The sequence below is a fragment of the Ambystoma mexicanum genome, chromosome 14 (genome assembly GCF_040938575.1).
Source record: "Ambystoma mexicanum isolate Mex_15411 chromosome 14, UKY_AmexF1_1, whole genome shotgun sequence".
NCBI classification, from domain to species: Eukaryota; Metazoa; Chordata; class Amphibia; order Caudata; family Ambystomatidae; genus Ambystoma; species Ambystoma mexicanum.
Window position 1 is genome coordinate 538,133,057 of NC_090940.1, and position 25,371 is coordinate 538,158,427.

The 25,371-nt window shown below is 48.2% G+C and overlaps 1 protein-coding gene across 1 annotated transcript in view; it reads right to left on the minus strand.

Annotated features, from left to right (window-relative positions):
• YY1 (YY1 transcription factor) overlaps window positions 1–25,371 on the minus strand; it is a 236,866-nt gene that overhangs the window by 44,500 nt on the left and 166,995 nt on the right. Inside the window, exon 4 of the mRNA XM_069637790.1 lies at window positions 17,112–17,270. Within this exon, the coding sequence (XP_069493891.1) occupies window positions 17,112–17,270 (159 nt within the window). The remainder of the gene's footprint in view (window positions 1–17,111; window positions 17,271–25,371) is intronic.

A 25,371-nucleotide genomic window follows, 5' to 3' on the forward strand; every position in this document is an offset into this window, starting at 1 on the left:
CTGTACCAAAGTACGGCCAGCCGTCTCTGCTGCATCGAGTGTATCCTTAACGATGCTTTGGTTGACCCGAGAGCCTTCATTAATTGTAGCCAATAATCGAGTTTTAAGGGGTTCAGGGGCCTCTTCGATGTCCTGCTTAAGCTTTCCCCATTGAGCATCTGTGTAGCTTGCCAATAATGTATTATTATTGGCAATTCCGGTTGAGAATGCTGCAGAGGTGGTGATTCTCTTGGCCAGGGCATAAAGCTTCTTCCCCTCTTTATCTGGGGGTGCCACGCTGGTAGACAGTGGGACCCCAGTCCTCTTCCTATTGTTGGTCACCACTAAGGAGTCCGGGATTGAATGACCCCTAATATATAGTGGGTCTGACTGAGAGGGTGAGAACAATTTCTCAATTTTCGGATTGACCCCTCTCACCAGTGCCGGAGTGGACAGTGAGGGGGTAATACGTCAAGGATGGGAATTGTTTGGCTAGTGGGAGGTTTTTCCTTGATAATCCTTTCCACAAAGTCAGTATCTGGGGTGATCCCCGGTTTCGAGTTCGAAATGTGCTGCTGCCTTCTACAGTAGCGCATTGAAGGTGGGCTGATCATCAACAGGCGAAGGGTTCCTGACTGGTGTAGTCTCAGTAGACCTGATGACTATACTGTGTCTGTAGACCTAGCTGGTGACTGCCAGGGATTTGGGTCACCCTCGCCTGTGTCCTCCTCGTACCCCTCCTCACCTATGTTAGAGTCCTCATGAAACCCTTCTTCTTCGTGTTGGTCTTCATCATTAATTAACTCATCTTCCTGCTGGAAGCAAGTGTCCTCCTCAGTGAGGTCGTAAGAGTCCATGTCTTCGTGTATGGGGTTCTAGAACCTTGGGTATTTAACCATTGGACTCTCCTGGGGTGCCTCCCTTGGTCTCTTGGGTGCCCTATTTTCTGGGATGGCCATGAACCTGTCTATTTTATCCATACAGGAATGGAACTTCTTTAAGGTCCACTGAGGTAGGCCAGAGGGGTCTGGGAATGAAAAAGGATTTTCTTCTCCCTGTAGTTGCCTGGTTCTGTCCCATAACGTCGAAGAAAGCAAACCTTCGCCTTCTGAGTAGCCTTCCCGCAGGCTTGGGTTTTCCATTGACGGCGGGAGCTGTCCTGACCTGTTTTCCTGCGCCTTCGGTGTTTCTTTGGCCTTGTGCGCGGGTTTCGGCGTATCGCTCGCCGTCCGTCTCTGGGAGTCTTTAGTGGATATACGCGCAAGGCTTTCAGCGATCATTCTCTCTGCCGAGGGATCGGTCACCGCCGCGCTAGGTAACGTCGAGTCTTTACTGGTAACGTGAGCACTCTTACGAGGCGCGTCGCCGGAGGATTTGGTGCTAGCGCCCTTATCTTTAGAATGCCAAGACGCCTGTCGCGGAAGCGGGGAGGGCCGACAACCCTTACGGTCGGCGGAAGACGCCTCCTTTGGCGCTATGGCTGCCTTCGTCTTCGACTAATGCTTGCCGGGGGTATGTGTTTTTGTGCTTTTTTGTGTGCGTCCTTGTCGCCGGGGTGTTCATCCCCATAAGCTAGGCGTGAGCTGGGCTTGTCGGGGCCGGGGACGAGGAGCGTGAATGCTCCTTTGAGAGGTCTACAACCTCCGTTACGGGGGCTGTGTAATCACTGTCCTCATCACATTCGGCGGCAGCGGGCGAGGAGTCAGGCCTAAACATGGCGTAGGCCGCCCACCTTTTGACCTTGCGGTCCTTTAACGTTTTGGGCTTCAGTAACTTACAGGCCGCACAGCCGTCCTTGTGATCGAGGGGCAAGCAACGGTTGCACCGTTTGTGCTGGTCTTTCCAGGTATATTTACCCTTGCAAAGCGGGCAAAACCTAAAGGGCATCCTCTCCATAGCTGAGGGCCAGAAGTGTGATTACGACCTCGAAAGAGAGGGAGGGGAAAGAGAAAGGCATTCTCAAAGAGAAAAGAAAGACCACACAACCCCACTCTCCCTACTGTGTAAGGCCGGCGAGGCCAGGCCACGTGTTCGGCAGCGCCGAAGGATCTCCTCCGCTCGTCCTTCTGTCGAAGATCTTGCTCGGCGACGAAACAGCTCTGCGTCGAGGGAGGGATCTATGTTATTAATATTAATTATAAACGACCAAAGGTCGAAGGAATGATTTGGCAATGTCTCTCGAGGAGCTCCGCATAAAGCCGACCAGTAACTGAGTGGAAGAAAACAATCTGAGGGACCTCGACGCGTGAGGGATTGTGGGTACAACGCACGTCACTATAGGGATAGTGTTACAGACACGCCTTGTCGACGTCCCCTTTTCGACTACGAAAAACAAAACGCAATACTCCGCAGTGACCACTGGATGTCGGACCTATGCACAGCATGTGATTCTAAGCAGATTAACAAACATCAGAAATATATAACATCCGGTGATGTCGACCCTCGACGGAGGCCTTCGAGGGACAACGGATCGACGCAGGATGCCCTCTGCCGAATATGTTCCGAAGCAGCACAGCTGTGGACATTACCGGTCATAGATCTGGAATACGCCAGAGGACATAATCCCCTCGAATGACATTTACTGTTATGAAAGTGGACATTGGAACATTTAGGGCCTGATTCATGGAACGTTTTCCTATGGGAATGCGCCATTATAGAACACTTCATGAATCAAGCCCATAGTTTCAATTCATGCAAACCGTTATTCAGAGCGGACCATGTGCGTTACGTGAAGAGAATGGAACAACCACACAATGCAAGTTGAACTATACAGAATATTTTAGCGATGAAAAAAGGGGAAATTGTTCTTTTTGCATATTGGAGAATTTAGCGACGTGCTAAAATGGCATTTTGACGTAAAGAGCAGACCGAATACGTTGTTCCGTATACCGCTCCATATTTAAAATACTCAGTGCGTAACTCGCGGTTTATTGATAAGTCTACTAATAATGGTCATTGGTGTTTTGGTTAAGTCGGAATGAGTAAAGGTTGGGATTTTTTTCCTGTATTGATTGATGACATTGTTATGGGTTGTTCGTTGGAGCATATTGTGACGATTACTCAGACGAGACAAAAGCACAACGCGTATGCAGGCTAGTGATATCGAAACCACTTCGTACCATGAAATATCAGGGTGTGCAATCAGGGTTGCATTATTGAAAGGGCCGGGGTCAGAACATTTTCCAAGGGTAATTGGTTCGCTTTTCTATAGATAATATTCCCTGTTCCGTTACAATGCCATCTGTCTGTTGTCCCATTTCTGAGTCACTTTATACCTTTGGGAGCTATACCGACTTCTCAGCGCTAACCTTTCATGCACAGTGTAGTCTAAAATAGGCCCCCACGTTGTCGGTGTTTGTTCATTGTGTGTGGTTTGTGCTCGTTATTCTGTTTCATCAGGTGCAGAACTACAACATAAATCAGAAAAAAGAACGGATACTAAAATATATTTGTATTGTTATCTACACAGATATATTGTTCTGTTCTGCGAATGCCATAGTTTCCAGCTGCCGTGGGATGGCTTTTTCAACCAACAAAGGCAGATACGCCCAACTGCATCGTTCAGCATCACCTTCATGTGGGACGATCGACCGGGACCGAGATAAGCACTTTGGCGGTACCAGCGACAAGGAGCTACCCGTCATCGTTGACAGTGAAGCAGGAATCTAATGCGTCAAATCCACATCTTCTCCTGAAAGGAACACCATGTGCGTCATTTTAAATTTTTGCCACTCGAGTCTAAGGAGACAACTTATTGGCGGTTCATCGCAATCAGTGGATCTCAAAGTGGTTTTGGAGCGTTCTTTGATAAATAAAAGCACGTGCGAAATTGCATATTAATGATGTTTTCTGTAAAATTATTGGTAGCAAATTCGATTTGGGAACGCGCTGCGAGAGTGTTGATCTTCTGTGTTCTCCGTCAACTGACGTTATTACGTGGGTGATGACTCGGCACATTTGGCTACGCTGACCACTACCGTCATGAAAATATGTGGAGTATACTGTTTGGATAGTGATGTCAGCTTCAAGGCTTATGATTGAGTGCCGCAGGGGCACTCGACCTTAGTGTGATAGGGCAACTGAGAAGATGGCCGCCCCAGACTCCTCGTTTTCCCATGTGTAAAAGTGAGGAAAACTAAGGTTAAGATACATAGGAAGGTTTTTTACAATCGATCACTGTATGCCTAAAAACACATGCCCGAACGATCGCGACAATAATATTTTTGAGCGCACTATCCCTTTAAGTTCTTCAGTTGCCAAAATCTCGTCAATATACTGGTACGGTTTGGGAATGGATCGTTCTTTAGTCTATCGACCATGGTTATTAGCAAGGCGTCAGCTCTGCTCAGCTTATGATTTTCTAGTAGGTTCTTTTTCTGAGGCGAGGTTTTAAATACCAATGCGAGCGGCATTCATTACTTGTTGCTTTGATCCAGTTTCCTTACCGCATCGAGCGAGAAGGCTTAGGTTGATTTGATGTGGCGGTGGATTCAATCTAATTCTGCTGCTGGGCGTTTTGGACATTTACTCTTTTTTGTTCAAGTGTGAGGAATCTATTTCCGCATATTTCTTCCATGCTTATTCCTTCTTGTTCATCATCTCTATAGGAGTAGATTTCAATTTCAGCTGTTTCAGGAATGGTAGTTGATAAGTTCATCAACTCATAATCAGAAAGCTAATTATTTGTGTTGGAGCGAGCTTTTTTGGGGTCAGGGTCTTCTATATCGAGTTTTGCGGTTTGCTGTGACGTGTGGCCGTCGTTACTTGTTGCAACAGTCTCCTCGGAATTGTCTACTGCAGATAGTAGCCACCCATTTTTCCCCAGAAAGTTACAGCCTGGATCACTTCCTTCCTTGAAGGAAGGGCTATGAGAGTCTTCTCTGATCAGGCCTGTGCTCTCCCGTCCCCCATCCGCTGCGGAGTCCCACAGGGCTCATGTACCTCACCAACCCTTTACAACATTTTCACCTTACCCCTCTTCAACGATCTAGATGAGAATGGCATAGCATTTACAAACTATGCCGAAGACACTCCAGTTCGTCTCCCCCTCTAGTTTCTATGAATAAGATGCAGCCATCCTCAGGGAAACCTACGCCCTTATCCAGGCCTGGATGGCAGCCAATGGTTTGTGTCTCCATGAGACAAAACAGAAATCCTACTGGTAGGTCCCAAGGAAATTCTTAACAAGCTCGACAGTCAATACAGATCCTTCAGCATTGAGGATACCGTAATCACGCCTCTGCTGCAGTCAAAACTCTGGGGTTGTACCTTGACTCCACCCACTCTATAAAGCGTCAAGTCAGTGCCATCTCCTCATCAGCTGCAATTAAGACCAAAATAATTAATGCAGTCAAACCATACCTCGTCAAAAAACTGCCTTACTATAGCCAGAGCCACCATCAGGGCCAAGCTGGACAATTGTAACATATTGTTCCTAGGCACCTCATCGAATAATCTTACATTGCAAAATAATGCCCTTAGAGCGGCACTAAGCATTCCTAGGAGCGTACTCTCTTTAAGACCCTCACTATCACCTATAGATGCCTCTCCACTCTACACCCCTGTATCTGCCAGAAAGAATATACTGGGTAAACTCACACCCAAGCAGGCCCAGTACTCCCACCAGCTCACGGTCCCTACCTTTAAAAGAGCCAAAGTCAGAGGAGCGAGCTTTCCTGTGCTAGCACCCAAAAAATGGAACGCTCTGCCACGCCCACGCAGTAAGGAAACCTCCCTCACCGTCTTCCGAAGAGCTCTGAAAACCAAGCTCTTCATCTAGGCATCTCCTTCAGCCAGTTTCCATGTAACCTTGGAACTTAGCATTTCTAATTCTGTAAATGTCTGTATAAATGCTGGGCTCGGTTCTGTTTTTCTGCACCATACTGTATCTCTGTATGTACCCAAGTGATGAATCTTCTGTAACAGCGCCACGATGCCTCAGGGCAGTTCCACGCTTTATAAATTGAAATTGTTTATTTACACATTTTTTTAGTGGTTGATCTCATGTTTTTTTATTGTGTTTTTTTATTTTGATTTACTTGTTGAGTGTAGGAAGCTTTTGTTATTTTTCCTTTTTTTCCTTCAGGAGAGGAAAAACTTCATAAGGCATCCGAAGGTATTTCAGGGTTCTCTATGTCAGCTCCTATTTCTGAGGTTGTCGCACATGTTACAGAGGTGGACTCAAAGACGTTAATGATTTTGCAGCATATAGATTTATCTGTGCTTAATTCATCGGTGGTAACTGCTTGTGTTTCATGTGAATCTTTCTTCACGTTGATGTCAGATTTAAAAGCAGATTGTTGGATTTCTGAGGGAGTCGCTCTATAACACTAATAAATCGTTGACATTTCTTGACCAGGTCTTGACCAATTGCAAGCTCGTCATTGAAAGAAAAATTCTACTGACACTTGATTTGATGACAAACTGTGCACAAGTTCCAACTTGGAGCATATTATTTGCATAATTACTTGTTGTTCGTTCATTTTCTCAAATAATTTGGTCAAGCTATTTAAAGTGTTATTTATAGCTGTTAGCGCCATTTCGTGTGAAGGATTTAAAGATGGTCTCAATCCAAACAAAGGTCTAGCCGTTGGTTTCGCAAAAGTGCTTTCCGAATGCGCGGGACTGCTAGCAAATTAGACATTTCGGTTTCCATGTAAAGCGGGTGACTGATTAATTCGAGTTTTGTTGGCTGAATCGTTTCGTGTATCATTACAATTTGTATAGACTGGGCGTCAGATTTTGAGGTGTCATATTGCATGGGCGACTTATAGCAAGATTTTTGTCTGGAAATCTGCATTGTTTTGGTGGGAGCAATATTCACTGGTAAGTCATCAGCTATAATAGAGATAGTGGTGCAGTTTTTTAATATTTCCCAGTACAGCGTTATGGTTTGTAATGCTTTAACATTGCGCGAAAAACTCGGATTGAAGAACATTTTCGTTCTATGTGAAGTACTGTTTCTGTATTGCACTTCAGGATTTCCTAGTAGGTGATGGTGTATTCTGGGTTGTTGAGTGTCGGTGAATTAGGACGAGTTAGGGAACACCTTCCTTGAATCAAAGGAGTTTCTTCAGATAATTTTTTGTTGGAAGTTTGTTATTTTGGGTGGGGTTGATCAGAAACCAGAGTTGCCTTACGTCAGACGTCAAAGAAGTTGAACGGTTCATTTTCGAAATAGTTTTCTTTTTTTTAATTCAGCTGGTTAGAGAGAGCAGATAATAAAGTTGCAGATCCCAACGCCACGCTATTCGTGGGCATGTTTGTTTTAAGAGTGCAAACGTTAATTCCAAGTGCTCAAGACCGCGGGGCATTCGACAGGCAGAAGCGTGACGAACATGGCGAGAGTGCCTCTGTCGAGGGCAGTCGGCTGTCAGCTGGCCAGCTGAACAGTCGAACAGCAGCAGCACTCTGGCAGAAGCGCACGCGCAGAAACACTCTGGCAGAAGCGCGCACAAGCAGGCACGTGTTTTTGTAGGCAGGCAGGCAGGCAAGAGGGGCCACGTTCTATAATTGGAAATATAGTGTTTTAGTGATGTAAAAACAAACTTACACTTGTTCCAGAAAGTGTAGGAGCGATCACTAGGAAAACATACCGTTTTAGTCTGTAATAGAGGCTCAGTGACAACTTCTCCAAAGCTGGTGGATCGATCAGAGTTCAGCGAGCAGCGTTCCTCAGCCAAACAGCACTCGGCAGAAGCACTCTACCAAGTAATCCACCAATTGGTGACACCAGTTGTGGTTGTTAACCTGTGACTCTGGGACATTAAAATCACAGAGAAAGACATAATTTGAATGTGCTAATTTGGCGTAGGTCAAGATGTCTGCAATGAAAGGGCTACTCCTGTAAGGTGGTCGGTAGATGAGGTGGAAGGTGATGATTCCTTGTGCGATAGAGGTAACCGGCAGGCAAGGGATTCAAATGAGCTTGTTCTTGCAGAGGGGAGTATGTAGCATGGCCAATCGGTCCTGTGGGTGATTGTCACTTCGCCTCCTGTCCTTACTGGCCGGTTGACATGTTGGATGCAGTAGCCTTGGGGTAAGAGGACCTGGAAAAAATGTGCGTAGGATGGGGTATACCATGTTTCAGTTATTAACAGGGCATCAAGGTTGTCTTACGAGATGAGGTCAGCGATCTCTGCAGTATGAGCAACTGCTGGGGGAGAATTGATCAACATGAGAGGACGTGTGCGCATGTGGTCCGTGGGTGTTTGATGGGGGCAAGGGCAACATTGATGAGGCTCGCTACAGTAACTTGCCAGTGCTGCCCAGGGCACTTGGCCATTTGAACCCTAGTGAGAGTGGGGATGGGCTATGGAAGGAGGAGACACGTGATGTCTTTTGGCGAGGAGCAGTAGTAGCAATTAGGTCAGGCCCAGACAGGCGAGGTCCTCGTCTTTGCACATCCTTTATTATGGACGCTGGCAATTGGGACGTATAAGGAGGATTGATTAAATAGGTGGTGGGTGGAAAATCTGCACAGCAGGTCCTGGTCATGTAACGAGCAGCCTACTTAATGCGGTTATATGCACATTTTTCAGGTGACATCTCAGAAAGTCATCACTTGACACTTTGGAAATCAAGAGTATGCAAATTAGAAGGGATACCTCAAAGGAGACAAGCATGCTGCACCATGTTATGCAGCAAAATGAAACTGGGTATCCCTGTTGGAAACCCCACTAAAGCGAACAGGTTAATTATTTATCCTTTTTTACTTCGTCTCAGGGTTAATTTGTGAAGAATCTATTTAAAATGTATTGTGGACAATAGTTTGGCCCTTTTCTGTTCTAGATCCACACCTCTTACGCGTTACACCAGAGAAGCACTATTGTTTTGCCTGGAGGAAGGATGAACCATAAATGACAGGCTTGAATGGCAGAAACCAAAGTTGTTAAGAAACGACATCTGCATAAACTTAACTATACTTTTATAAATAGTGGAATGCAACAACTCTTCACCATATGAAAATCCATGTATTTGTTCCTTGAAAAAAGTGGTGGCTTGAGGACATGAAAATCCTAATTTTCTCAAGGACCTCTTGCGTTCAAAAAAACTCCTTTGCTGCCATTATGGTATGTGTTATTGTATGTTTGTGACAAATATAAAAATGGTACTGGATGCATTCACATGAAACACTTGTGTATAGGCGCGTTACAAATACCATATCATATCATGTGTGCGAGATATGCAAGATTAGGGCTATTGGGGGGGCAGGGGGAAGAATGTTTTCATTCTTTTATTAGGGGTGTCACGGTATTAGTTTTATGACGGTACAATAACCTTCTTGCCAAATGACGGTATATCATGGTTATCGCGGTATAGCAGGTGGAGCTAACTAATCTTAACAAATATTTTCTAAAAGGTCATAAATTGTCAGATTTATCATCACAAACAAAACCAGGCAACCAGACCCAGAATTGGGCTTTTCAACATACTTTCCACTGAAATGCCACCCCTTGCTTCCACCAAACACAAACACACGTGTGGAGAGGAGAAGGGGGGAGCACTGCTGCGACTGGCAAAGCAAACTGAATAGCTTTTCTTAAGTGGTCATTTAGGCTTTTAGCTCTCCCACTGGCTACTGGTGAAGATGAACATGTTGCCATCTTGATAACCTGCATGCCACAGATCAATGAAGGCTCATGGTAGTATACGCTTGTGCGCATACACACACGCACGCTCTTTATGTTACAGCCTTTAGTTTACTTGTGGGCGAAAAGGTGTTCAGTAATCACGGACATGTTACCCTTTGGTATGGCAGCAGGGAATACCCACAGAGACTACAGAGACTAATTATAAGTAAATTCAATGATAGAACCAGGGAAATCCCCCATTGTCATATGTTTAGAAAACATTATCCATTATAAATATGTAAACCCCAAAGCAGTCAACCCAAAGTAAACCCTCTTCCTTCTTGGCACTGTATTTATCCTTCCTATTGCTAACATATTGATTTTGTGTCAGGCACGTGTGGTTTATGGAATGGCATTAAAAACTGCTCCAACTGAAACTACTTGGCAGACGGCACATCCAACAGTGCAAGACCAAGACACTGCAGCACTTGCTTACTGCAGCCTTTCCAAATTAGATTGAAAAGCACACTGTATGAACGGTATACCGGTATAAACAATGTGACGGTTATTATTGTTCGATTAAGTGGTTCACGGTATCTTTAACGGTATACCGTAATACCGTTACATCCCTATCTTGTATAGATTTTAGAAATGTATGAAACTCTCTTCATTTATGTTCTACTATGAGGATGAAATCCAATAGTGAGTTGTTAAACGTATTTTCGCCCCAATAGGGAGATAAGTGACGTGAGAGTCGCAGTTTCATCTCTGGCGAAGTGATCTGTTTTAGAGATGGGAGATACCGGCTTCACAAAGGTGTTTTGGCTGCCATTACATCATTCGGGTTCAGTGTACCTTCTGGAAATGTTGCCATCCTTATTGTGGGGTACGAGGAGCAGTTAGTGTTTCGAAATACGGCGTGAAGAGCGTGATGCGTCCGCCAAGAACAAGTTTACTGCCAGCTTTAAATCGTGTCTGTCATTTCCTCCTGGCTTTCTCGTTTATATTCGGGCAATTCTTTCTTTGAAGTAAATGCGCTTTTCTGGTATTTTGACAGCCGCCGATAGCTTTCCATAAATATTAATGTTGGTTTAATGTGTGCACCCTGCAGGAGGAGAGAGGGTGCACATACATTCCGGGCACTCAACAAGTAAGTCGCCTATTGATCAGGCGACGCGTCATTGGGCCTTTTTTTTTAAAAACATCTCTTAAACAGCCCGCTGAGCTCTTTTGGGAATTTGTCTAGGAGGGGGATGTCCGTCAATACGCAGAAAAAATGCACGCGACTAGTGTGCCCATATGCTTATAGGGTCTGATCCACTCACAAATTGCCCTCTCTGGCCAATCAGAGGATGCCTGGGAGAAGCTTGGGTGCATCTCGACAGGGTGCAGGATAAAAAGGAGCTAGGCACGGGAAGGGCAGGGACTTGCCACTTGGACCCGGGTAGCAAAGTTTGTCAAAGGGGATCCAGATCTGACATTTGCGAGCCTGCTGGCCCATCCGCCCGTCTACCACAGTGTGCTGCAGCCCGCCCCCCACCCTGAGCCTGCCCCAAGCCCCTGCGCTCTGCCTTCTCCGGACGCACCTTCTTCCTTGTGCCTTCAGGCGGTCAGTCCCAGGCTACATGTCACCCGCCAGCCTGTGCCCTCCCCCCTACCCGGTCCCAGCCTGCCTGCCCGAGAAGGGCCAGACAGACATTCAGAGGAAGGACCAGTTTCAGCGCCCCCACCAAGAGTGACCCTACTTTACTGAAGTTTGGGGTCAATGCCATCCTGACCTCAACCTGCAGAACCGTGACCAACAATATCTGTCCACTCGGCTTCATCACTGCGGTGCAGGAGTCACCGCATTATAGAGGGTAGAATAGAATAGCTCAAAGGGTTGAAGGTGCCTGCCGCTAACAAGAACGATTTGCTATTTTGTGAAGCGCATCAAGGAGCTGCTTTTTTTTTAAAATGTATTTTTCATTTGTTACAGACCCAGACCCTTAGGTATCACGGCAAGGGTTACAGACAGCTTATCACGTATCTTATAGTGTGTTACAATACAACAATTGGAATAACAGTAGGGCAGATGTCTCTAGGAACAGTGTAGTTGCACACTTCACAAACAGTGTGATTCCCACTAGGGTTCTGCATGATTCAAGGCTAGTCATTAAATTAGTAAGATGAATCTGTCTGGGTAGGTGAAGGTGGGAGGGCTTAGTCAGTCAGTAGTCCGTATTGGTTAAACAACCACGTTTTCAGGGATTTTATGAAGCTGGCAATGGTTTCCTCATTTTTTATTCTAAGTGGTAGAGAATTCCAGAAGGTGGTGCCAGGACTCTGAAGCAGTCCCCCCCCACCCCCTGCTTTGGTACTTTTGTGGCGCGGGATTTCTAGTAGTGCCTTATTGTTTGATCTGAGTGCTCTGTTTTTTCTTGATAGCATTGTTAAGATAGCTGGGGGCATTGTTGGTGAGACATTTATATACAACAGTGTTCTGCAAATGATTCTGGCTTTAATGGGCAGCCAATGATTTTCTCACCTTATGTTAGAGTATGGTCTGATTTCTTTGGCATTTTTTGTTGTAATGTTTGGCACGGCAGCTACCACAATTCTGGCACGTCTGCTATAAATGGCTGCAAAGTGTGTGGCTGCACAACCTGGTGGATATTACAGTGATTTTCCAAGGAATCACGTGAATTACCCTAAAAGCTGATCCTGATTTAAACCTGCGGTCGGAATACCCACGTCTGTGGCTTAGTCCACAGAGCAATCCTGTCTTTAGTTCACTTCAGCTATTAAGTTAGCTCCTGTGTCAATCCACCTGCTGCACGGGGAAAGGAATCTGGGAACAACCAATTTGATCTAGTTTGGTATTAATTGAGTGTGTGGTGACCCATCACAGCACAGACAATTAATGCTCGATCTTTAAGTCTGAGATTTCACCTTCCAGTTACAGGTCGAAGTGGCTTTAGGGCCTTCTTAGCAGTTTATCCTTCTGAGGCAGACAACGGTTAATCCCAACAGCTATTAGAGCGACTGGAGATGGTAAACACTGCTACAACTAGCACCGTTTGCGCGTCGCTGTTACTTCGCAACAGGCCTGGGAGGAAGCAAGCGACAGCTTTCACAGGTTAGAGACCGTCGGAAATGGATGACAGTGGCATCAAACACTGCGCTTCCTCGCTGTGCAAGCCAACAGCTCAGTGGGTCAAATCCTCTCCTGTAAAGAAAGATGAACTTGAGTTGTATATTCTTAAATTTAATCCAGCTGTGATTTATTAACATAGGTCAACTTTCGCTATAAAATAAGCTATTCTTTGTGTTTTCGTTACTATTACAGCCTGTTCCGTGCATGGAAACGCATTGTTTGTCTAAAAGCACAGTATGCAGATATTAACACCTAGTAATAATCATGATCATAACTGATGTCTTATACAGTGAAAGTTGACCTATGTTTAGAAATCTCACCAGATTAGAATGTACAATGTAGAATGTACAATCTGTAACATAAGTTAATATTTATTTGTAGCAGGTGGATTGACCACTGAGCAATTTCACCCGGCTTGGTGAGAAACTATCCAGAGTGTTTGAGGTCAATGGGATCCACACCAGACAAGTCCCTACCTTGTGAAAGGTGTCACTTATTTCATCCTACAAAGGCTCCCGGCCCCTAGCGCCCACCGTGTTACCTGGGCTGGTTTCCATCGGCGTAGCTTCTCATTCGCAGGACAAGGGCTAGTCACATCAGTGTGAGCCCAGGGGTTTAAGAATGGGGTGGGGAATACACAAGAGCAATCCAATTAACTGGGTCCCCCTGCGTCCCACATCCACAGCTGACATACAAATGGCAGCAGAGTGTAATATGAAACATAGTAGCATGTACCTCTAACCCCAAGGCTGACTGTTTCACATAGGTTTGGGTTGTCTTTTCTAGACCACGCCCAAGGTCTCGCTGCCAACCCCCACGTCACGTAATCCACTAAATCAGCCATACAAATTCAAGCAACATCACTTTGCATTCTGGGAATTGTAGTTTAGACCCTTTTCTCCCTTCATATTAAGCATAGCGAGTCCCTGCATAAAAAAGGACAGCTGACCAGTGCTTAAAGTGGCCGGGGCAAGCCAAGCAGAGCCCTGGCAGTCTCCAAACGGTGCTTCAGAGCTGGGGCTCTGTAACCCCAAACCCCCCCCCCCCCCTCACTGCTGCTTCCTCCTGACTAGCCCATGATGCGCCAAGCCCCTCAGGCAGCCCTTTCACTCCACAAAGCTGCACGTTCTTTAAACTTTAACACTGACATTTTCGCATGTGAGCAAAAGACATTTCAATCATATATTAACAGCATAAGTATATAACAATGTATTCTGGGATTTATTATAATAGGTTCACGTGAGGGGGGGAGGGAGGGAAGGAAGGAAGGGGGGAAAGCAAGGGGGGTGGAGGAGGGAGAACACCTAGGATAGAGTATCATTCGGGGATGCTGCGGAGTCCATAATTCTTCTCGTCTCTTCTTCCTCAGCGAACAGGTTAGACCTGAGTGGGGACCATATATCCTTAGGTCTCGAGGTCGAAATTAATCCCCGGGACATATGTCTTCACATTCCTGTGTGTTGATTAAGCCTCTTAACCAGTTTGGGGGGAGGGGGGTGGGTGGTGTGCGTGTGCCTTTTGATTTCCATTTCTTAAGGATATTCCGTTTGACCACGGCGCCTCCCACTGCGAATAGTCTTCAGGTCTTGACGGAAGCCTTTCCAATAGCTGCCATGTAAGGGGCCATTTCTGGGGGGGCAGAGGGGGGTCCGGGGTAGGTGCTTTGGAGGATTCTGCATGGTCATGTTCTTGGCTTGAGGAGTTGGAAAAGGCATCCATGGGACCCCTTTTTTGTCCTTATTTTTGGCACCACCAGCCATGTTTGCAGAGGGTGGGAGTACAGGATGTATTGCTGCTGGACGTTTGTTCGGTGCGGTGTGTTCCGTGGGGTACTTGGTGTGGATCACTGTTTCCTCCGGTATATAGCTAGGTATTAAGGGCTGGTGGTCTTGGCGGCAACGCGGTTCGCTTCCCCACCGTCTTTTGTCCAGTGGTGGCTGGGTTTTATTGGCAGCTGTTGTGGGTGAGTTAGATTATGGCCAAGTATTTGTCCGGTGTCCAAGGGGGGAGATCCAACCCTGAGTTTAGCTGATGAGGTAGCTTCTGGACAGGCGCGGGCAGCTATGGTATTGTATATAACTGCCAACGTGCACGTAACTTGTTTGTTGCGCTTCGTTGATCTTTGTGTCGCACCTCGTGCCGGGGAGCGGGCCACCCCAAGAGATGGCTCGGGGGTGTGCAGGAACGTGTGCCCGCTTCTACCCTGTAGCCAGTCCGTGCGCGTTTCTCCAGGGATCAGCAGGCTGGAGCAGGGGTGTTATGTGTGAGAGAAGCGGCCCCGCCTCCAGGCCCGTCCAGCGACAGGGCGCGGGTCCGCCCAAGGTGAGGAGCAGGCAGGGGAGATCCCCGACCGGGACCAGCAGGGCAGGAGCAGAGACGGTGAGCGTCAGGGGCGGGGGAGGAGGTCGTCCAATCCAGCCCCAGCCGTTGGGCAGCACAGATCCGTGGGACCAGCAGCAAGATGAGGAAGCGGGCAGCAGGTAAGGGTGTGCTGGGTCCACCGCAGGCTCCGGAGGTGCTGGGAGAAGAGGCGGCAGGCGCCGGGGTGGTCCGGAAAGGGGTTCCGGGCTGTGCAGGCTTATGTCTGCTTCAATCCAGCGTGTAAGCCGGTTCAAGGGTTGCTGGTGCCCGTGACCATTGCCGGATAAAAGATTAGATGAGACCCGCTGCAGCGGGGGCAGTTCAGCACGAGGTATCGGCCGAAGTCGCGCTGATTCTGGTCGTTTGGGTCCCTAGTGTCCCTTGCGGCCGGGGCCTAGCACGGAATCACTCTGCAGTCAGGCGGGACCCCTCCCCCACGCGACGGCGTTCCCCCACAACGGGCAGGCGGATTTCTCCCAGACTAGCTCCGAACTCTGCAGGGGGGGGGGGTGGGTGGGAGGTGTGGTCAGGCACTCTCTCCGGTATCTGGCATTCACAGCAGCGCAGTGTATCCGCAGGATTTTTATCTTCAGGGGCTTGCTAGTCTCGGAGATCAGGAGCTAAGCGGCCATCTTGTTCGGCGTGTAACAGTGCCCATGGTTAAAGGGCTGCCTGCAGGGGTAGACGCTTCCAAGAAAAAAGGAGACACAAGACCCCCAAAAATCTGTTAATATTGCACCTGCATCTCCTTTTGTTTTTTTAATCAGAGACTCAGACCCCCATAGACAGCCCGGCTATGTGGAGTTAAACAGCTATCTGGGACGGGCGGTGGGCATCTCTTCTGGAGGAGAAACAGGGCACATTTATTGCTTTTGGTGTGCGCCCCTCTCCTTTCGTTTCTTATTCAAAGGCTCCAAACCCCAGTAGGCAGCCAGCTGGCAAGGGTTGGAGCCTGGGTTTAAGAAACAAAACTAGAGGGGCGCACCGAAAGTAACGATTCCACTCGTACCGCCCTCCCTGGGAAGAGTTGTTGCATTGTGGATCACTTCCTTAGCACCATTTGGTTCCCATCATGGGCCATCCATATGCAGCTTAGCGCAGAGCTACTGCAGCCTCTCGCTGCAAAGGTCTCACTCTATCCCGCTAGATGTCATCAGTGCAACCCCCCACAATTAAAGAAATTGTCTCCACTCCTCCCATTTCAAGCTATCACTGTCCTACAGGTTGTGAACACTTGCAGCTCTGCCAGCACCTGGAATGTAACGTCCAGGATGGGATATTCTGAAAGACAGTCTGATAGCACAAGTAGAAAGCATACTACAATATGCACCCACCACACAAACTGCATTTCTGAGTTTTTAAATACATTTTGCAGGACTGTAAACAAATGTGTGCAGAATAATATTTAAGTGGGTCTACCGCACATCTTTAATGTTGGTCTTCCCACATGCACACACACATTATCAGGAATTTTAAGATATTAGTTTACTGAACTCATTAAAGGCACTTTGCTTACAGCGGCACAGCTCGAATTTAACCAGCATTTGCACCGGGACTAACATTTCACCAGTGCAATGGATTCCCCTTCTCGTTCTATTGCACATCTGCACCCCTTATCACCATCCTCCTTTCAAACGTTGCACGCTCCTCTTTGCACCCTGGTGCCTATGAATGCCTAATACAAACAGTAAACGCCCAAACTATTGGCATTGCCAATGCTCGTTTTACTAGTATCAAAGATGCTTTGGGGTTTGTTTTTCCCGATTGCAAACCAGATGGTACACCAGGGATGCATAAAGGAGCTTTTTTTTTTTTTTTAAACGAATGGGAGAAGGGCGTCTTAAATTATTATCTCAAATCTACAATCAGGGAACCCATTGACATTTGAGAAATGCAAGACAAAATTCCAGATAGGAAAGAGTTATTTGGTTCACAAATTGAAAAGGAATTATAGTGAGCAATGCCTTAAAAAAGTTGACACTAAACCTCAAATCTCATAATACAATGCAATAATGTCACATTACAAGGAATGTTACACCAAAGGAAAACATGAAATAGGTTACCTGAAAAGGCTTTTCTCCAGTATGCACTAACTGATGTCGTTTTAACTTGGAGCTTTCCACAAAGGCCTTCCCACATTCTGCACATACGTGTACTCTGGGGCCATGAGTATGTAAATGTTTTCTCATTGCAGAGTTGTCCCTGAACATCTTTGTACAACCCTAAAAAGAGCAATTGAAAATGTATTAGCAAACAGCATACAAACAAGTTACTTACTAGGCCATGTTTCACTTGATAACCAGCCCACTTAACTATGCACCCATTCTTTTATGTACTGCTTTTGAGTGCTTTCTACTAAATTCGATTTTAGACCCATTTACAAACTTGTCAACGATCTGTAAATCGGGGAATTTCCAGCGCACCCACTGATTTGTCTTCATGGTGTTGTTCTATTGTTGCATAGTGCCTCTGGCCCCCTCCCCTTGCTATCCTATGACCCCCCCTCTCCCTCTTGCCCCTGCCCCCATGGTGCTCTCCATCTCCCTTATCTTTTCGAACTGCTTCTCTATCTCCTATCCTCTCGCTCTCACAAAGTCTGGAAAGAAGAAACTAAAAAAGGCACTCCTGAGATCCAATTCTGGTCTGCCCATCGCAGATACCTACATCAATACTTCCTCCAGACTATTATTGAAACTTTCACTATCCCCTCGTCTAACCCCCCCCCCCCAGATGGTCTCTGTCCTCTCCCCTTTCTCCTCCTCACCCATTACTGGCGGCACAAGATGGGAAGTACTTTTGGCTCACTTTGCATCTTCCAAATGCACCATTAATGTCTATGGCACTGTCATGGCCCAGGCTTCTCAGCCCAACCTTCGCCTTGACGGGAGTCTTCCGTCTCTCTTCAACTTACCACCTTCTGCTTCGGTTTCCGGCTTGAAACCAGAGTTCCTGAGCCAAGCATGCCGTTTGAGCAGGGTGCCTTGAGCTAGGGATCTTCCCGCCGTCTCCGCAGCATCCAGAGTGTTTTTCAGTATGCTCTGGTTGACCTGCCTGCCCTCGGCCACAATGGCGAGTAATTTGGTTCTAGCGGGTTCAGGCACCTCCTGGAGACCTTCCTGCAGTAGATTCAACTGCACATCGGCATAACTAGCAAGCAACTTAGTGTTTGCTATGCGAGCAGAAAAGGCAGCTGCCGTGGTGATTTGTTTTCCCAAGGCGTACAGCCTTTTCGACTCCTTATCGGGAGGTGCCTCTACTGTAGCAAGGGGTACCCCGACCCGTTTCCGGGTGGTGGTAACCACTAGGGAATCAGGGGTGGCATGTCCCTTAATGTATTTAGGGTCAGTAGGCGATGAGCGAAATCATTTTTCCACCCTCAGATTTACTGCCCTAGTCTGGGCTGGTGTGATCAAGGAAGGAGCCAATCTCCTCTTAATGGAATTCAGAAGAGGGATGGCTTGGCTGGAGGGGGGCTTTTCTTTGAGGATATCCTCCACAAAGTCCTGTTCAGGCAAAGCCTCCTGGGTGGCGATTTGAAAATATTCAGCCGCCTTTCTCAAAATGGCGTTGAACGCCATCTGGTCGTCCACTGGGAAAGTCTGGCGGGCTGGAGTGGAATTCAAACATAGGACATCCTGATCCTGGTTGTGAGTAGGAAGCGCCCATGGTTCCGCCTCAACCTGGTGACTGTCCTCCCCTTCTCCCGTGGGATCCGCCTGGTCATCCACAGTGTAGTCTTGTAGGATGGTAGTATCCTCCTCCTGATAAATGTCCATTTGGATCTCGTCTTCAGGGAGAATTGAAGTGTAATATTGATAAAGTCCTGGAGTCCTTTGAAATTTAGAAGCAGGCAAAGAGGGAGAGTCCTCCCGAGGTCTCTTGGGGGTAGGGTGTTCTGAAAGTGAGAAATTTCTCCAATCTATTCATACACCCTTTGAATTTTTCACTGGTCCATCTAAACGAACCAGAAGGGTGGAAAATGTTCATCTTCCTCCCTATGGCGCCGACATCTCTCCAATAGCGCTGGACAAAGGCACAGGACTCTATGTAGCCCCTGCGAGCATCGGGGCGCTGTGGCACGTCTTTCGGCGCATCCGCAGGCCGCCCCTTGCGCTTAGACGTCTCTTTAGACCTCTCCTTCAACCCCACTGACAAAGCAATCATAGCGATGCTGTCAGATGTTCAGCGAAGCTGGGCGATGTACAGGTTGACTAAGAGGCCTAGCGGTACATTTGTCTCCTACCAGGGCCTTAGGGGGCGTCAAAGTGTCAGCTAAGCGCACTTTGACGGCTGGATGTGTTTTGGAGGTAGCGCCCTTTGGTGTAGAAGGCCCAGTCACAAGACGCTGCTGCGGATGCGGGGAAGGCTGTTGATCGAGGATCCCGCCAACGTTTTTTCGGTGGTCCAGTTGGCGCTTTCGCCCTTTTCGACGTTACCATCGAAACCAGGGCTGGGGTTCTGTGTTTAGTGCAGCAATCTTGTACGTCCGTCGCCGGGTGTTATCCCCATACTGTGACTCGCGTCAGGCGTAGCGGGGACAGGTGTGGTGGACCTAGGAGTGTCTGTCGAGAGGTCGATGGCATCTGACACGGATGCCTGGTCATCACTAGTCCCCCCCCCCCCATCACTTTCGGTGGTGGGGGAAGAAGATCCAGCCCGTGACATGCTGTAGGCTGCCCAACGCTTAACGCAGCGCTCCTTAAGTGTTTTAGGGCGCAGGAGTTCACAGGCCGCTCACCGCGCTTCATCATGGTCAAGGGGTAGACAATTGTTGCACTTAGAGTGCTCGTCCTTCCAAAGGTATCAATAGTTCCCTATTGATACTGTCAAAAGCCTGCGACAGGTCGATGAAAGCCAGATATGACAATGCATTACTTACCGTAAAAGCATTTCTGATGGTTGTATCTGCTTAGATTCACATGCTGTGCATAGGTCCGACATCCAGTGGTCACTGCGGAGTATTGCATTTTGTTTTTCGTAGTCGAAAAGGGACGTCGACAAGGCGTGTCTGAAACACTATCCCTATAGTGACGTGCGTTGTACCCACAATCCCTCACGCGTCGAGGTCCCTCTGTTTGTATTTTTCTGCCCTGAGGGAGCCTTCTAGACGTGAGTGAGTACACAAAAGAGAGATATAAAAGGAAGTCTATGTTCCTTCCATCCGAGCGGGGAGGAAGGGTGGGCGCATGTGAATCTAAGCAGATACAACCATCAGAAATGCTTTTACGGTAAGTAATGCATTGTCTTCTGATGTTTGTTAATCTGCTTAGAATCACATGCTGTGCATAGACTAGCGAGCAGTACCCGGAGTTGGCGGTGGGTTATGAGAAGGAACAGTAGAGAAAAGATGTCTTAATACTGCCTGTCCCACCTGGGAGTCAGATCTAGAGTGTGCATCTAGACAGTAGTGTTTTGTAAAGGTGTGAACAGAACTCCAGGTAGCCGCTTTGCAGATGGACTCGAGGGGAACATTTGCAATGAATGCTATGGACGCCCCCGTGCCTCGAGTAGAATGTGCTCTTGGCCTAAAGGGCAGTTCTCTCTTAGCAAGAGTATAGCAGAGAGTGATGCATTGAACAATCCATCTAGAAATAGTGGACTTTGAAACTGCATCCCCTTCTCTTCCTGCTGCCACCGAGACGAAGAACTGATTAGTCTTCCTCAGTGGTCTGGTTCTTTCCATGTAGAACATGACCGCTCTGCGCACATCTAGTGTGTGCAGATTCCTTTCTCCCAAGTTGGAAGGATTTTGAAAGAACGCTGGTAGTTCTATAGACTGGTTTACGTGGAATTTTGAGATGAATTTCGGAGCAAACCTTGGGTGAGTGCATAGAACCACCTTATCTCTGTGAACTGTAACAAAGGGGTCTAGAACAGAAAGAGCCTGAAGTTCACTTACTCTCCTGATGGAGGTGATAGCTATTAAAAAAGCAGTCTTAATAGTGAGGTGTTTAAGAGATACTTTGTGCATGGGTTCGAATGGTGAGCCCATGAGTCTGGTAAGTACCACATTAAGGTCCCATCCGGGAGCTGGGTCAGCTATCGGGGGGTGTATTCTCTTTACTCCCTCCATGAAGGCCTTTATAACAGGGATCTTCCACCACGACACCTTGAGTTGGGAAGTGGTGTATGCAGAAAGTGCCGCTAGGTGGACTTTAATGGAACTGAACACTAGACCTGAATCCAATAGGTGGGTCAGGTATAGAACAATATGTGTGGGAGAGCATTCAATCGGGTTGATGCTCTTACCCCTGCACCAGATGACAAACCTCTTCCATTTGCTAGAATAGCAGTGGCGAGTGTTAGGTTTTCTGGCTTCCCTGAGGATGTCCATGCATCTCTGCGGGAGCTGTAGATGTCCGAATTCTATGATCTCAGGAGCCAAGCTGCTAAATTCATGTTCTGGGGGCATGGATGTAGGGTCCTGCCCTTGTCTTGTGACAGCATGTTGTACGGGCAGGGGAGTTTCACTGGGGGAGATAGAGACATCTCCATCAAGTGAGCGAACCATGGCTTTCGGGCCCACATTGGGGCCACCAGTATCATGGTTACTTGTTCCTGGTGCATCTTGTGCACCACCTTGTTGAGAAGGGGAGTCGGGGGAAAAGCGTAAACAAATTTCCCTGACCATTGTATCGACAGACCGTTCCCCTTGGATTGGTTCTGGGGGTACCTGGAGGCGTAACTTAGGCATTGTGAGTTCTCCAGGGTTGCGAACAGGTCTATTTCTGGGAATCCCCATTGTGTGAAGACATCGAAGACGATGTTTTCGTGCAGTCGCCATTCGTACTCTTCGGGCAGGGGGAAATCTCTGCTGAGTTTGTCTGCCAGCAGATCGAGTTCCCCTGGTACATGTTGTGACAGTAGGAACATGTTTTGTTTGAGAGCCCACTTCCATATATTTTGGGCCAGTTTGGACAGTCCTGGAGAGTGGGTTCCCCCCTGCTTGTTGATGTAATACATGGCTGTGGTGCGGTCTGTAAGGACCATCACTGTCCTGCCTCGTAGGTGTTCCTGGAAGGCTTTTAGCGCCTTGAACACCGCTAGTAGCTCCAGAAGATTAATGTGTTTGGATGCTACGTTCGGAGTCCACACTCCGTGAGCCGTCTGATGGGATAGGTGAGCCCCCCATCCTGTGAGGAATGAGTGTGGTTAGAGTGGCTTCCGCCGCGGGTGTGGCAAAGGGTTTCCCTTTTCCCAGGTTTTCCTTTGTCCACCACCGTAGCGAGAGAACTAAGGCCTGCGAGACCACCACTAGATCGTCCCATAGTCCGCTGGCCTGACACCACTGGCTGTTGAGCCACTGTTGCATTGGGCGCAGGCGCGCGTGAGGTACCAAATAAATACACGACGCCATCATGCCTAGCAAGCGCATCGCTTTGCGTACCGTCACCTCTCGACCGGTCACATATTGAGGGATCTGAAACAGCATGTTTTGGACCCTCTCCTTGGAGGGAAAGACGAGGCCGTCCATTGTTTGAATTAGAGCCCCTAGGAATTGTTTGATCTGGCTGGGGTCTAGGCTGGACTTCTTTTCGTTGATGGAGAAGCCCAACTGGAACAAGAGGTCTACAGTCTTTTGGGTATTGGAGAAGCATGTTTCGTAAGAATCCCCTGTTATGAGGCAGTCGTCGAGGTAAGGGTAAACTGGGATGGACAACCTGCGCAGGTGGGCCGCTGCCACTGCCAGCACCTTCGTGAATACCCTTGGTGCTGATGCTATGCCGAAGGGTAGTACTCTGAACTGGTAGTGTTTGCCCTCTATCATGAACCTGAGGTATTTTCTGTGCGCTGGCAACATTAAAATATGAAAGTATGCATCTTTCATGTCTAATGTTGTCATGTAATCTCCCTGTGAAAGCAGTGGGATCACTTCCTGTAAGGTCACCATACGAAACTTTTGGGGTTTGATAAACTTGTTCGCTGGGCGCAAATCTAATACAGGGCGCATGGTTAGATCCTTTTTGGGTACAAGGAAGTACACTGAATAAATACCTTCCGTTACCTGAGATAGAGGCACGACCTCTATGGCTCCTTTTCCCAGCAGTTGTTGTACTTCTTGGAGAAGGATGGCAAGATGTTCCGGTGTCATGCGTCGTCCCCTCGGGGGTTTGTATGTTGGGGAACTGTTGAATTCGATGTAGTATCCGTGGGCTACGGTGGAAAGTACCCAGCGGTCTGACGTTATACCCTCCCATGCTGGAAGAAAGGATGTTATCCGGCCCCCGACCGGTGTTGCATGGGAGGGGACGCGAATCTTCGCGTGACTTGGTGTTGTTGGGGGCTTGGGAGCTTCTGGGGGTGGACCCCCGGCCTCTTCCTTTGCCCCGGCGCTGGCCTCTTTGGCTGTACTGCCCACTATTGGTCTGGAAATTGGTGGCAGGGTACTGTTGCTGCTGGTTTTGTTGTTGGCGTTGGCCACGAAAAAAGCGTTTGTTTCCATAGCCGCGCCTGGTAGAGGGCTTAGAGATTTGGTCAAGAGTTTTGATAGTATCGAACTCTTTTTTAGCCATCTCCAGAGCCTCATCCACCGCTTTCCCGAAGAGGTTTGAGTCTTCAACAGGTTTATTTATTAAAGACGCCTGTGTCTCCGGTTTGAACCCTGAGTTGAGCAGCCATACGTGGCGTTTTAGGAGTATTCCCTGAACCAGGGAACGTCCCGCTGTTTCTGCAGCATCCAGAGAGTTCTTTACAATGCTCTGGTTGACCTGGGTTCCTTCGCCAATAGTTGTAAGCAGGCGTGTACGTAGTGGTTCCGGCGCTTCTTCGGCGTCTTTGCGCAGTTTGGCCCACTGCGCATCCGCATAGCTAGCGAGCAAAGAATTGTTGTTCGCAATTCTTGCCGAAAAGGCAGCCGAGGATGTAACTCTTTTTGCAAGGGCATATAACCGCTTGCCCTCCTTGTCAGGTGGTGCCTCACTGGTGGAAAGTGGTACCCCTGCCCTCTTTCTTGTATTGGTTACTACCAGGGAATCCGGAATGGAATGTCCCCTGATGTACAGCGGGTCTGAGGGTGAAGGAGTGAAAAGTTTTTCAATTCTAGGATTGACCCCTCTGATTAGTGCGGGTGTGGACAGCGAAGGGATGATTCTTCTCTTCACTGAAGCGAGGAGGGGAATGGTCTGACTGACCGGGGGTTTCTCCTTAATTACTCTTTCCACAAAGTCTAATTCAGGAGAGAGCTCCCCAGTGTCCAGTTTGAAATGTGCTGCTGCTCTGCGCAACAGAGCATTGAATGTGGGCTGATCGTCAATGGGAGACGTGTTTCTAATAGGTGAATTGTCAGGAGGATTTAGGTTCAGGACATCAGTGTCGGAATATATTGATGGGGATTGCCAGGGGTGAGAAGGTCCTTCTTCTGGATTTTCTCCGAAGCCTTCTCCTACCAAGTCTGGGCTGTCTTCCAGACCTTCCTCCTGGTTCCGTCCCTCTTCATCGTCCATAAAATCATCCTCTTCCTCAAAGTAATGTTCTTCCCCAGTGAGGTCATACACACTATGGAAGTCTGAGGCTGTGTCCTGGTGGGGATTGACTAGTCTCGGAATTTTGGCCCTGGGGTCCTCCTGAGGCCCTTCTCTTATTCTCTTGGGAGTGGGAGGGTTCTGGGTATTCATAAACCTCTCCATTCTTTCCATGCAGAGATGGAGCCTTTCCATGGTTTCATGGGGTACCCCTGAGCGGTCTAGCGGGGGAAAAATAGTGTCTTGTAGCTGAAAATGGCTCGACCTCTCCCACAACGTCGAGGAAAGTGTCCCGTCGCCCTCCGAAAAGCCTTCAGGTGTGTTGGGGGTCCCCTCGACTGAAGGGGGTAGTCCCTGCCTTTCTTCGGGCTTTTTCGGCGTGTCTTTCGACCTTTGCGTAGCGCTCGACGTGTCTTTCGGCGTACGCTTGTGGGCGTCGGCTACCACGATCCTTGCCAAGCTCTCAGCGACTCGTTTGTCAGCGGAGGGCTGTGGTTTCGACGTTATGGGTGTCGATCGCTCTACGGCGGCATGCGCTTTCTGCTGATGCGCGCCGGCCGATGATTTGGGGGCGGCGCCCTTATTTGCCGAAAGCCCAGTCGCTGGTCGCGGCTGCGAGAGGGGCTTTGAACCCGAACGGTCCGAGGAGGCCGCCGGTGGAACCTGCGTCTCCTTGGGCGCTGATGCTCTCTTCGCCTTCGACGAAGAAGAGCCATGGGTTGTGTGCTTTTGTGTGGTTTTGTGTGCGTCAATGTCGCCGGGGTGTTCATCCCCATAAGCAGGGCGTGAGCCGAGCCAGTCGGGGCCGGGGACAGACGACGAAGCGCGCGTGCGCTCTTTAGGGGGGTTTTCAACTTTCGTA